Raw genomic sequence first — 14781 nt, 5'->3', positions numbered from 1 at the left:
AATTTCAAGCTCCTATTCTCCTGATTCAATTCTTCACTGGACCTGTTCTTATTTTCTAGTTGCATTTTCATGGGGTTCAGTTTATTCTCATTCCGCTCTCCTCAACGTAATTTTGTAAATGTTTGCAACTGTATTTCTCCAAGTTTGCATCTTGCCACCACATCTTGTTTAACTTCTGCAGAGCTTTAATTATTTTTGCTGGTGCCACTTTAAGTTTAATAATTTCTAGTTTCTTTTGAGGTCTGTGTTTCTTCCAAGGGGAATCTGTCACAAACGTATTCATTTTGCAAATTGAATCTTCATTTCCACTTGTCTTAACTTCAGCCAAACCCTTTTGGATTCACTGTTGGCCAGGTTTATCTCTGAATTGTTGATTTGTTTCCATTCTGCATTTCTCTCATTGCCCCCCCCCCCCCCCCCCCCACCCCGTTGTGGGATCTTTCATTACTTCTGGACCTTTTTTTTGAGAGTTGCCCTCTAACTGGGGTTGTCTCTAATTTTCCTGTCCTTAGCCATTTCCTTTTTCCTTTGATTGCTGCTTTCTAGTGTGTTTCCACTTTAAATGTATCACCTCTTTAAGTGTATTGCTGCTTTAAGACTGTCACCTTTTTTTACTCCACTGTCAGCAGCTGCCAGTTGTGTGTGTTTTTCCCTGTGATTTTTGGCAAGAATGTGGCTGCTCTTTTTGAACATTTTAAAGCTTCTACTTTCCCTAAAGGGAGGTCATTGCAGTGATCTCTCCTTTTTTGTTTATTTTCTGGCTGTTTGCAGAGTTTTTTTTTGAACAAGTCTTTTTTCTTGTCTCTTTGGGGCCCGTTCTTTTACACTTAAATCTGTAACACTGCTTTCTGTGTGCTCTGTTTTTTTTTTCAAACTTTGCAGCAACTCTCCTCTTGTACTTCAGTTATTTTTCTTCATAACCCGCAGGGTTATGTCCTCTTTTTCTTTTTACTCAGTTTCTTCTATAAACTTTTGACTCTGCCAGTCAATTTTACAGGGTTTGTTCTTCTCTCCCTGCTTTCTCCCTGTACAGGTTTTGCTGATTTTCAGCTTCTTCAATCAACTAAACCTCCTGGCACTGCCACCTGGTCTACAATTAAGTGCAGGTACTTTCCTGCCCTGCACACTCCACCCTCCCCGCACCCCCAACAATGGGTGCTCCCATCCTCTGGCCTGTCTATCAAGAACCCCCCAACCCCGATTTTCCCAAGTCCTGGAGGAGATGTGCCATCAATGTCCCTGGACTTGTAATTCAAAGGTACGGACTAATGCTTCAGGTACAAGGACTCAAATCCCACCATGGTGAAATTTTAAATTCAATTAATAATCAGGAATTAAATACCTCGCTCACCCTTCTTGTGAATTCTGACCAAGAGATTTGGTGCGTTCTCTCCATTCCTATCTTGCAATTGTCCATGTTTTCTGCTTCTACATTACTCGGGGACTGGCAATATCCCTTTTTGGGTGCGCATCTCTCTGTTCAGCCTCCACTGTTCCATACCCTCGGATACTATTCTGTGTCCTGTCATTTAGTTGCCACCTTTCTTATCGCTGTTGATTGCCAGCGTCAGATGCTATTACCAAATTCTATTCCACCATGTCATATTATGTACTTGATATGGGTTCTTTATATAGGTTGTAGTGATGGTGGCTTGTTGTTGAGGCCTGAGTGTTTGGACATAAAAATTTTATTGTAGGCTTTAACTATTTACAGTTCCAAGTATGCTGCTGCATGGTGTAGTTCTCACCATGCAGGCCAGCTGCTTACAAAGTTCTCCCAGACTGTTCTCTGACCATATGCCAACATTCATCTCATAGTGGGTGGTGCCACTCTCCAGTCCCATGCTAATCCTTGCTCTGCTGAGCACCGTCACATTATAATACATGCAGGCACATATCCCTATCAAACTGGTGCTTTCTATAAGTTCTGTGGGACGGCATGGTGGCACAGTGATTAGCACTGCTGCCTCTCAGCGCCCGGGTTTGATTCCCAGCTTGGGGCACTGTCTGTGCGGAGTCTGCACATTCTCCCCATGCCTGCTTGCTTTCCTCCATGTACTCCGGTTTCCTCCCACGGTCCGAAAGACATGCTAAGTAGGTGCATTGGCCATGCTAAATTCTCCCTCAGTGTACTCGAACAGGTGCTGGAGTGTGGCAACTAGGGGAGTTTCACAGTGACTTCATTGCAGGGTTAATGTAAGCCTACTTGTGGCACTAATAAATAAACTTAAACTTAAGTTTGAACCAATAGCCTCCAAGCATTTTAAATCTGTTATAGTTGCATCGACATTCTCTTTCCGTAGACACTGCCCACCCTGAGTGTTTTCAACATGTTTTATTCATATTTTATACTTTTAGACTCCACAATGTGTTGTAGCAGACTTGCAGCTAAACATAGAAACTAGAAGCAGGAGTAGGCCATTCGGCCCTTCAAGCCTGCTCCGCCATTCATTTTGATCATGGCTGATTATCAAACTCAATATCTTGATGCCGTTTTTCACCCTATATCCCTTGATCCCTTTAGCCCCAAGAGCAATATCTCATTTCTTCTTGAAATCACACAATGTTTTGCCCTCAAGTACTTCCTCGGTCATGAATTGCACAGATTCACACCTCCCTGGGTGAAGACATTTCTCCTCACCTCAGTCCTAAAAGGTTTACCCCTCAAACTATGACCCCTAGTTCTGGACTCCCCCCACCATTGGGAACATGCTGTCTTTTTGTGTGAAAGAGCATATAAAGCATATACAGTGGAATTTTAACAGAAGTATCAAAAATGTTTGGTCCATTTAACTTCCTATCAATCAGAGTTTAACACTGAGCTACAAACACTGCGGTAAAAGACAAGCTTTGCGTGAAGTTAAATTGATCTTAATTTCTAAGTTTAATTATGGTGGATTGCAACCATGTCCATTTATTTCTGGATCCAGCGCAGACAGAGGTACAAAAGTCTCTCCAATGTGCATCCATTGTCTGTTTGGTAGCCTAAACAGAATGAGTTTGGCTGATTTCAGTTCAGTCTCCTGTCAGTATAATTCAATACAAATTGTATTCCAAGTTGACCATTTGATGGCTGACGCATCTTTCTGTAAATTTGAGATAAAGTATGCTGCCTTGAAGAAAATCCAGTGGGAGCCCTGTGTGCACGTGACTTCTGGCTTCAAAGAGTCAAGGCATTATAACCCCCACCGCTGTCACCCCCACAGACACACATCCGCACATAAACGCACACCCCCTCACCTAGCTCAGTTAAAAATTACGCTTTTATCTTTTCAGGCAAGGATCGTACATTCACCATTTTTTATGGAGGACTTTATCATCTTCCTATGACTTCTTACAAATGGCAGGGCTGCTTAATCTTGGGACTACTGTTCCTTTATTCCAAGTTCAAAAGATCCCCATCGGCTATAGGGAATTGATTTGGTGGCCTGTGTCTGAGAGAGCAGGTGGAAGTCACTCCATTTGGCAGACTTGGTGAAGCTGGCCAATGACATTGCAAGCAGTGTTTTAGCTCCCAATTGCGATTCAGCTCCGGGCAAGTGGGGAACATGCTCTCAGTGACTAACATGTCTGTGCTGAAGCTTAATGAACATCAGGGGTTCCGTCAGTGGCCGCAAGATTGAAATTTCTATAAGATCCATGCATAATTGTACTAAAGCATAAGTTGCTTTCAGATATTGGATTTGGTAGCGCTCTCAGCATTGTAGCAACACAAAGACCGTGAATGGGCACGAGAGTGAAGTGGAAGTGTTTTACAAGGCCGCAACCAAATAATGTTGTTCCGGTGTCATCAAATATCATTAGAGTAGAGCTTGTCCTGATCATGATGTCTCTTAAACCCTGTGATTGGGTTATAACCTTTAACTGATTCCCAGTTAGGCTTATAGCTGTGCCAGTTGAAAGCTTTGCTGTCTTTGAGAGAGTTCCAGTGTTAGTGCAGTGCATGGTGATGATTAAGCATAAGAATTATGAGCAAGAATAGGCCATTCGGCCCCTTGAGCCTGCTCCACCATTCGATACAATCATGGCTGATCAGATCGTAGCATCAATTTGTGGACGTTGTTACAACAAATTTACAATGAGGCTTTTACATATGCGATAATAGAATCATAGAGGTATACAACACTGAAAATGGCCCTTCAGCCCATCATGTCTGTGATGTACTGGAACCCAATTGCAAAATTAAAAGGGAAAATGATCTAAAACAATTCTCTTTGCACATCAAGCAATGGAAAATTGCAAAGAAAAAAGCAATTTTGCAGGTGACAAATGTTCAGAAATTTGCATAGGTTTAAATGGCTAACGAGGATATTCAGCAATTGTTGTGTTTATTGCTTACTAATTAAAATAAGCAACTCAAATGTGGAAGAGTGAAAGTGAAGGGAATTTTGCAAAATGCAGTCTACCTTAGCCAATGCTGACTCAGAACAAGAAATGCTGTGTGTACAATGTCAAGCTATTGACCAAAGCTACATATTGAGGAAAGATTCAGTCTGTACACAGACACAGAACAGTATGTTAGTCAATAAGCTCTTAATATAGAACCGATCTGTATTCCATTAGAAATAATGTGGTTTGATTTCTGGCTGAGCGCCACAGGCTGGAAGAGTTTAATGAGATCCACACTAATTACAGCTTTCTATTTTCAATCTCCTCTGATGAACGGAGTTGAACAGAATAGAATTACATGAAAATAGTCCTGACAGGCTAATAATAATCTGAATAGCTAATTACTGAAGAATTTCAGAGTAGCTCAGATGGGTGGTAGTGGCACAAAATACAGCCTTTATTATATAACCCAGCCGACCGTAATGCTGCATATGGGTCGCCTAAGGCTTGCAGGGTGCCCTAGCTTTTCTGCTGGAGTTGTGTTCTGTGCATTCCAAATTTATAACTCTTCTTTCTCATATGCTACAGTGGAAAACCTCAGCACCACTGTAATAGCCATGGAACATAATAGTACTATCACTGTGGTGCTGCATTACATTAATGATTCCCTTTGCAGTGCTCATGACTGTGGTCTGCTTTTGTTGAATGTAATAATTGCAATTCTCATCAATCAGTATGCACTACTGATCTCATTCGGTGGCACTTAAGAGGATGTAAGCAACTGTCCAATTTGTAAGCTGTGGGAAATGTTTTTTTTAAAAATGTACATTAAAAGAGAGGGAGCATGTCAATATTTCATCCTGGGCTCCTATTACCCACGGTCTGAAAGTTTCAAGCAATTTATTGACGTGAAATTGACTTTGGCACCTTACAAGCTGCCATAATTATTTGAAATCCCCCTGAGACAACTTGAACAGTATCATTAAAGGGACAAGCCAAGGTAGCCATGAAATATCATATACATGCTGCAGTCTCCAAACGCCACGAGCAGTTCCAAGGAAGATTCAAGTAAACAATATAAAATAACATAACTAGGTGAGAATAGAAGACTGGACACCATCTCCAGAGTTTGGGTAAATAAATGGGAAGAGAAATTGACCTGTATGATTACCACATATATATATGTGTGTCATATATATATCAGAATGGTATTTCCAAATCTATATCAGATCTGCAATGCAATTTATATGTCCAAGCTTAACTTTGTTGTGAAAATTACCTTTTTACTTCAAAATATTACAGATCATAACAATAGAAGAAGGTTCTCAATTGAGTGCATACCTTAGCACGCTGCTTTAACTCAATGTCATTATAAATCTGCAACTCTTCCTTGAGGCTTCTCCCTGCCTGGTTGATGCTCTATAGCTACAAAGCTTGTTACGGGGCTGTCACCATGTTTTTCTTGTTGTATTCAAAACTATCATTTCCCCTCAAGCAGTCAGAAAAAGTCACAAAGTGGCTTCAAGATGATTTATTGACAACTCTCACAAGACTCTGACTAAGCCATTCAAGCCAGTCAGAGTGCAGAATTCAGAAATACACAAGCAATTATAGTTTCAAATTTGATTACAAGTAATTAGCATATATTAATAAAAGTATGGGAATTATCTCTATCCATTCTCGGTTATTGCCTTAGGTTACATCATGCATACATAAGGCTATCGTGTCCAATTAACTTGTGCATGTTATATCATCAAGCAAGGGTAGATAGATATATCTCTGACCAGTGGTACATCAACCGCCCTTTCCATTGTTCTTTGCTCTAATGGGCAAATATGAGCTGCAGCTGCACATCGTTCAATTAAATGGTCCTTGATTCTTATCTGGGTCTGCTTTAATTAAGACCTGTGATTTTCACATAGCTTGCCCTGTGTGACATAGATTTTTAAACTTGTGTGATTATTAACTCCTTCAAAGCTGAAAAAAAGTATCTTTTTATTGAGAGCTTCCATCTCAATGAGGAGGCTTCAGGCCAATCCATATTCAACAGCCTGTTCTGAAAACTCTGCTCACGTTTTCACAGTTATGACAAATTTCACCACAGTAGCTGCGGCAATTCACAACGTTCTAAATTAACCCAACAACGATATCATTTATTTTAAAGAAAAGAGTTAATTCATCCATGGTAGAAATCAGGAAATTGCAGGAGCATATAATGAGGATCATATAGTAATCGTGGGAGACTTCAATTTATATATAGACTGGGGAAATCTAATTCAGTGAAGACTGAATTCCTGGAATGTGTACCAGATGAATTTCTCGACCAATATGTTGAGGAACCAAGAAAAGAATAGGCTATTTTAGAATCTAGCATTATGCGATGAGAGAGAGGTCATTAATAACCTTGTAAATGAATCCAATTCCACATCTTAGCCAAAAACTGATCAGTTCTTTCTTGGGCTATCCGCTATCTGTGTACAAAGTCTGGTTGAAATCTGTCCATTCGTTTTGAGATGTATTGTTTACAGACATGATGTGGAGATGCCAGCGTTGGACAGTGGTAAACACAGTAAAAAGTCTCACAACACCAGGTTAAAGTCCAACAGGTTTATTTGGTAGCAAAAGCCACTAGCTTTCGGAGCGCTGCTCCTTCATCAGGTAAGTGGGAGTTCTGTTCACAAACAGGGCATATAAAGACGCACACTATTTTGTAAATTGAGTTTGTCTCTTTATATGCCCTGTTTGTGAACAGAACTCTCACTTACCTGACAAAGGAGCAGCGCTCCGAAAGCTAGTGGCTTTTGCTACCAAATAAACCTGTTGGACTTTAACCTGGTGTTGTGAGACTTCTTACTTTGTTTACAGACAACCAGACTAACAAGCAGGAGTGAAAATACTACCTTGGCCCACTTCAGTGGCAGATGAACTATACGAGAATTCCTTCCTGCAATTATAGTTGCTAAATCATGCAGACAGATTTAGTCTTGGGTGTTGGATTTCAGAATTAATGCATTATATAATAATGCAGCAAATGCTACCTTTTAAATTAAGTTGCCCTGAAATGTAAATACCTTGGTTGCAAATGATTTGTGGGTGTGTACCAATTTGGGCAGTACTAATTCAAAAATGCACAATATGTGCATCGCGTTGATTAATCGATCCAGTCTTAAGAATCATAGAATCCCTGCAGTGCGGAAGGAGGCCATTCAGCCCATTGGGTCTGCACCGATTCTTTGACAGAGCATCTTACCCAGGCACTATCCCCGTATATTTAAGCGCAACTCAGTCCTAAAATAGTGACAAAAATACCACTTTCAGTTTTTGAAAGTGTAGGAATGTTACAGTGATGGGGTCTGTTACATAGAACATAGAAAGCCACAGCACAAACAGGCCCTTCGGCCCACAAGTTGCGCCGATCACATCCCCACCTCTAGGCCTATCTATAGCCCTCAATCCCATTAAATCCCATGTACTCATCCAGAAGTCTCTTAAAAGACCCCAACGAGTTTGCCTCCACCACCACCGACGTCAGCCGATTCCACTCACCCACCACCCTCTGAGTGAAAAACTTACCCCTGACATCTCCTCTGTACCTACCCCCCAGCACCTTAAACCTGTGTCCTCTCGTAGCAACCATTTCAGCCCTTGGAAATAGCCTCTGAGAGTCTACCCTATCCAGACCTCTCAACATCTTGTAAACCTCTATCAGGTCACCTCTCATCCTTCGTCTCTCCAGGGAGAAGAGACCAAGCTCCCTCAACCTATCCTCATAAGGCATGCCCCCCAATCCAGGCAACATCCTTGTAAATCTCCTCTGCACCCTTTCAATGGCTTCAACATCTTTCCTGTAATGAGGTGACCAGAACTGCACGCAGTACTCCAAGTGGGGTCTAACCAGGGTCCTATAAAGCTGCAGCATTATCTCCCGACTCCTAAACTCAATCCCTCGATTAATGAAGGCCAGTACGCCGTACGCCTTCTTGACCGCATCCTCCACCTGCGAGGCCGATTTAAGAGTCCTATGGATCTGGACCCCAAAGTCCTTTTGATCCTCTCCACTGCTAAGAATGGTACCCTTCATATTATACTGCTGCTTCATCCCATTGGATCTGCCAAAATGGATCACCACACACTTATCCGGGTTGAAGTCCATCTGCCACTTCTCCGCCCAGTCTTGCATTCTATCTATGTCTCGCTGCAACTTCTGACATCCCTCCAAACTATCCACAACACCACCTACCTTGGTGTCGTCAGCAAACTTACCAACCCATCCCTCCACTTCCTCATCCAGGTCATTTATGAAAATGACAAACAGCAAGGGTCCCAGAATACAATATGTAGATTATCAATAGGACATGAAAATCTGCATCTAGTGATCCGTGTGGTTGCTCGGCATAGTTACACTGCCAGACTTGAGGAGCTGATCCTGTACCCGTTTGTATTGAAGAGAAGCATGGTCGCATTGACTGCCGCCCGAGACGGGCTCCATTGCGTTTTTTAATTAACCATTTTGTCCACCTTTTTTCTTTAAAGGAGGTCTGTGTCCGAGGTTGTTTGCGTTTCTGCTCCATCCCTTCATGGTACCGGCGCTGTGCGTGTCTCAGTGAGTGTGGATCGTGCTCAGATGGAGGATAGCCTGCAGTTTGAATTTATTGATGACCCCACTGTCTCGCGAATTGAGCCAGAGTGGAGCATTGCCAGGTACCAGATCTTTCAACATCCAAACTTCATGTTACATTGGTGCTCTTCTGTCCATTAAAAATGATATCGCAACAGCAAAATCATAGTATTACTTAGTGTGAGTTTAGACAACTGTACCGTCAATGCAAAATATCTTTGCTTCATATCAACACTTTTGTTACAACGTCAGTGCAGCCTGAATCTGAAGTCAAGCCTGACTTAACCTCAAGAGTAAAGCAGAATGAGACTTCCAGATGAGGGAATCTCTTTTCATTTCCCCTCCAAGTCAGGTCAAGACTTAACATCTGGTTTAAATCTGCACAAGTTTAGTGTAAAATTGATGCTCGAACAATTAAAACACAAGTCAAACTAGAAATGTAAATGCATACTTTCAAAATATGAGGTATTTTATTTAAGCATCAATATATTTAACTACAAGCAGCTGTCCACTTTTTAAAAATATATGACCTTAGTATATGATGTATCCATCAATCCCTACTGTGCAGAAGGAGGCCATTTGGCTCATCGACTCTGCACCGACCACAATCCCACCCAGGCTCTATTCCCACAACCCCACATATTTACCCTGCTAAGCCCCTGACACTAGGGACAATTTTTAGCATGGCCAATAAACCTAACCAGCACAACATTGGGCTGTGGGAAGAAACCGGAGCACCCGGAGGAAACCCAAGCAAACACGAGGAGAATCTGCAAATTCCACGCAGGCAGTGACCCAAGCCGGGAATCGAACCCGAGTCCCTGACGCTGTGAGGCAGCAGTGCTAACCACTGTGCTACCATGCCGCTCCACTCTGCTACCGTGCTGCCCTATCTAACCCAAAACCCAAAGCTAAGAGGTAGAATGTGCTTCTATTGATTATAAATGGCTTGCGATTAATGTAGTAATTGTTAAGGTTGGTCAGACAAACTGTGATTGTTTTATCTTATAAATGTGTTTTATATATTTATTATATTGGTGATTACTGCTTTGTATTCTTCACCAAAGTACAGTCGAGCTATTTTTGTTTTCTTTAATTTGCCATACAAAAGCATGACTAATCAGTAGGCATCAGCAGCAGGACTTTTCTGTCATGTGATTTTCACTTTGAGTATTTTCCTCTAGGGAATGCCTGAGAAGCACCGTGTACAACTCTGAGAATTGCTCTGCAATATTTTACCTATTCACACATCCTCACTGCCGGTTTATCAAGATTTTGATTGCATTGCCAATTTAAAACACTGATCTATCACAGGGTGACAAAACACTTCATATAACCGGCTTAATATGCAGTAGGAACCACGTAAATCCCAAACATGATAGGGGAGATGCTTGTGACTAGGATCTACCTGTGTGCAACACACACTGGACATACAGGCAACATGTACAGTTCACTGCCTAGTTGCATAAGTCTTTTGGGACCTTAAAAAGACTTGTAGACTTTCAAGTAAATCTATAAGCCCAGATTCTACTATATTAAGAACAGCAAAATTGTTACTGTTCATTGTCATGTGTAAAATACCCTGGAACTCCAGAAGATGTTGGAGTGACTCTATGGAATCTCTGGAGGGTGCGTCATTGAGGCACCCCTGACTACACTCACTGGAAAATCTTGAACTGACAAGAATGACCATTTCCCCTCTGTTAGTCTGACTGTGAAAATCAATGAAAAGGGTACACCTTGTTGCATGAGGTGCAACTAGATTTTTAAACTAACTTAATTGTTAGCCACCAACTGGCCCTGGGAAACTGATTTATATTTATGGAATATCAGATTTCTCCATTATGAATTTTTAAAAATATCGATTTTAAAGTACTGTATTTTTTGAAAGTCTAGTTTTGGATTAAGATTAAAAGCTGAAACAATTTGCTATCAGAAATTTTTAAGTAGAAAAATTCAGCGTTTAAACTTCCTGGATGCTTATCTGCGAGAATGCAGTTTGCTGCTACCCTCCTTGCTGACATCACTGCTGCTACATATCCCTCGACTTTAAACTACTGTCTCGGAAGGCGTAAGCCTTGCCCCTGTCTCGGAAGGCGTAAGCCTTGCCACTGTCTCAGAAGGTGTAAGCCTTGCCACTGTCTCGAAAGGGGAAAGCCTTGCCACAAGAGATCGCTACATCTTTGTGGCATTTTCTTTGAGGTCAACGGCGAGTTCCATTGCTTTTCCGCTGACTGCAAAATCATGATCAAGGTTGTATTTGCATTAATTAGCGAAGCGAATTAAGGGACAAACTAAGAAAAACTTTGCGGATCCCTTTATTAATGCAGAATATCAATGTGCAAATATTTTGGGGCAGTGGAAACAGCTTTTTAAATTCTGCACTCCAGGTGAAAGATTCTTCCTCATTTGCTCAACCTTCAAATATGAGATTAATCACTCAAATGCTGGAAAGAATAAAACCACTGGATTGTTAAAACTATCATCAAAACAAAGAAAATAGAAAGTTCCAGCCGACGACACTGCAATCTGTTTGACACAGGCTAATAAAACTGCACTAATCAATAATGTCCCAGAGATGGAATATGCAGCTTCTTTACTCCTTACCAGTGCCTGAACCATACCTTTGACTGAATCCCAACAGCAGACATCTATTATGGACAGACCTCTTTGAAATGTCTTCAAAGAGAGCTTTGACGTCCCCTCAAAGTTTGAGGGATCTTGTCTCTTCTATTGCAAGAGTAAACATGCTCACGGGGTAGCACAACATCTGTAAAACCTCATCAGCACCACATACAATCAACATTCCCTCAAGGCCTGCAATACCAGAAAGTGGAGGTGCTTGCATTAATCAGTCAGTCAAAGCAAATAACTCGTAGCGCTTTGATGTAATTGTGAGAGAGAGAGATGACATTTTCAGAAAGAAAGTAGCACTGGCAAAAGAGAGAAAACTCATGACGATAATAATTATACTGTTCTAGAGACATCTGTCTCAAGCAAGGGCTTTGTAGTGAGTCTTTTGGATTTATAAACTTGCCTTCGTTTCAGCATTCCATCACCAAGGGCAAAAACAGTACTAACCAGGTCTGACTCACTGTACAGAGTCCCTCTGTCAAAGAGGAGACCATTTTATACAGCATATATTGATTTTCGCTCTTGCACTCTATATGCTGGTGAGGTCTAGCTGATCACTTGTACAAAAGAAAATGAACACTCAAGAAATAATGATCTGGAAGTTTGGTACATAGGAAGAGAAGGTGGTACTTGCCAACCCCTTGAACTAATTTTGTCCCTACGCAAGTGCTGGAGTGCAGCAATTGGTAAGTTTATAATGTCATTGCGGACCATGCTGCCATGTATGTACTGGATGCAAAAGCCACACAGCAATCTGCGATTGAAGCCCTTGACTTAGGGTTATAGTCTACTTTACTTTATAAACCAACATGAATGAGAATTTTGGTCTTTTACTTAGAGTCCTGCATTGCAAAGCTTTCAGCCATTCCTTTTTGGGGTAATACTTTTGGGGTAGGTGGAAGTGAGACCAAAACGTATCAATAGGAGATGACAGAGTACAAAGCAATTAACTGGGTTGTGCTGAGTTTTTTATTCTTCCATGGGATGTGCGCGTCGCTGGCTCGGCCAGCACTTGTTGCTCATCCCTAATTGCCTGCGAATTGAGTGGCTTGCCAGGCCATTTCCAAGCACAGTTAAGAGTCAACCACATCTGGAGTCACATGTAGACCAGACCAGATAAGTGCGATAACCAGCGGGACTTGCATGGGGAATCTCTGATTGGCCTCCCTGTAGGACTCGTTGAAAACGAGCTCCCTGGGGATTAGTAATTACCTTACCTGGTGGAGCTCGTATACCGAGCCCTGTATAAAACAGGCCTTGAGTGGGTCCATTATTGTATTGTCCCAATTAGGACCTGTTTGTGTTCACCACAGGCTTGTGGTTTGGCATTACTGTATTTAGTGCAATAAAGCACTGTGTTCCTATACAGCTGACTCCTGCAGTTGTAGTAAGGATGGCAGAGTCTCTTCTCTGAAGGGCATCAGTAAACTAGATGAGTTTTTATGATGATCAACAATGGTTTCATGGTCACAATTACTGAGATTAGCTTTTAATTCCATATTTTATTAATTGAATTTAAATTTCACTAGCTGTGGGATTTAAACCAATGTCCCCCGAGACTTGGGCTGGGATTTTTTGGCACTAGCGTGGAGAGTTTCACCACGGCAGGTGCAATAAGGCAACCAAAACTCAAGCGGGACAGGAAGATCCCACCAAGGGGAGAGGCTGGAAAATCACATCCCTGGTCTTGGCCTCTGGTTTAATAGTCCAGTGATGTTACCACAACTGCACAATTTCCCCTTCAATTTTATTCTTGGCCAGTTCAATGAGCAGTCAGGCACCCTTTTGCTTCAATAGAGGAGATGTTATGCTTGGATTTAAGAGAATCAAGACGGAAGGGTGTGATGAATCCTAAAAATAATAATTGCTCTCAGTTGATGCCTCTGTGCTACCTGTAGTCATTCGAGCTTATTACAATTCTCAATACCGAGAGAATTGGCCAGACATAATGGCGCCTGATTATCTTGTAAATCAGAATGATGTCTGAATTGTCTTCAGGACTTGGGGAAGTTTTATCAAGCTGGTTCTGCCAACAGGCATTTGGTGCTGAAAGAGTGGAGATTTTGCAGGCATTTTAATTTGTTGCCCCCAACATAATGGGTGAGTTGACCCATTGTGAGCCAAGCATGAACTCCTTTGTCCTGAAGGGGGAAAGATGTTGCCACTGATCATTCAGGTACATCCTGCAAATCATACATTTCCGTGGACTTTCGCATCAGTGTTTGGGAATGTTGCAGGGAGTACAGAACCTGAAAGTGACAGCAATTGGACTTCAATATTTCTCGGTTATATTCATGGAGTCATAGAATCCCTGCAGTGCAGAAGGAGACCATTCGGCCCATCGAGTCTGCACATACTCTCCTGACAGAGCATCCCATTCCAGACTCTATCCCAGTAAACCCACGCATTCACCCCGCTAATTCCCCCCAGTCTACACATCTTGGGACACTAAGGAGCAATTTATCCTTGCCAATCAAGCTAACCCGCATATTTTTGGAGTGTGGGAAGAAACCCAAGCAGACACGGAGGGGGGGCAGGGGGGACGTACAAACTCCACACAGTCATCCAAGGCTGGAATTGAACGCGGGTCCCTGGCGCTGTGAGGCAGCAGTGCTAACCATTGTGCCACCATGCTGCATATTATGATGGAAACATGCCATCCAAGATGAATCAAAGGTACATGACTCCATGAAGAGAGAAATGTAGATAAATAACTTGCTATTGTAACTTAAGGCTGCAAAGTGACCACTGACCTGGGTCATAGTGGCATGGTGCTAAAGTTCATTTGACTTCTTAATTTCTTGACCTATTTGTCAGCATTATTTATATGCTTGGATTTACTGAGGCATGTAATGCATTATGCTATACAGTTAAATTTCCATCAATAAATATGCTTTGAAAATGTTCCACTTGAATGCTTGGATCTCTGCTTAGATCTTTGTCGACTTTCAGCTTGTATCTTGACTGCGTCTAAATTAAACTCATTATTAAACATCTGCGGATGGTATTTTTCGCAGTTTCTGCCGGTGATATTTCATGCCACCGAGAAAGGAAATATTGCACATGCGAAAATATCACTCACTGGCCCTGCCACCCGCTGCAGTTGCATAACCATGCTCCCGAAGAAAGTATAATTGCTCTGTGCAGAACAACACCAGGAGGAAGCACTCCAAATAGCAGAACAGATGCTGGAGCTTCAA

General features: G+C 41.9%; 1 protein-coding gene across 3 annotated transcripts in view; it reads left to right on the top strand.

The window, feature by feature from the left end:
- The window catches only part of LOC144511865 (plexin-A2-like), a 483337-nt gene that overhangs the window by 380619 nt on the left and 87937 nt on the right, over positions 1-14781 (top strand). For all 3 annotated transcript variants that reach the window (XM_078242266.1, XM_078242268.1, XM_078242267.1), the window contains one exon: positions 8863-9030. In XM_078242266.1, the coding sequence (XP_078098392.1) occupies positions 8863-9030 (168 nt within the window). The remainder of the gene's footprint in view (positions 1-8862; positions 9031-14781) is intronic.

This window comes from Mustelus asterias, chromosome 25 (assembly GCF_964213995.1).
Source record: "Mustelus asterias chromosome 25, sMusAst1.hap1.1, whole genome shotgun sequence".
NCBI lineage: Eukaryota > Metazoa > Chordata > Chondrichthyes > Carcharhiniformes > Triakidae > Mustelus > Mustelus asterias.
The sequence above is the reverse complement of the archived record's forward strand: the minus strand, read 5'-3'. Positions and strand labels throughout refer to the sequence as shown.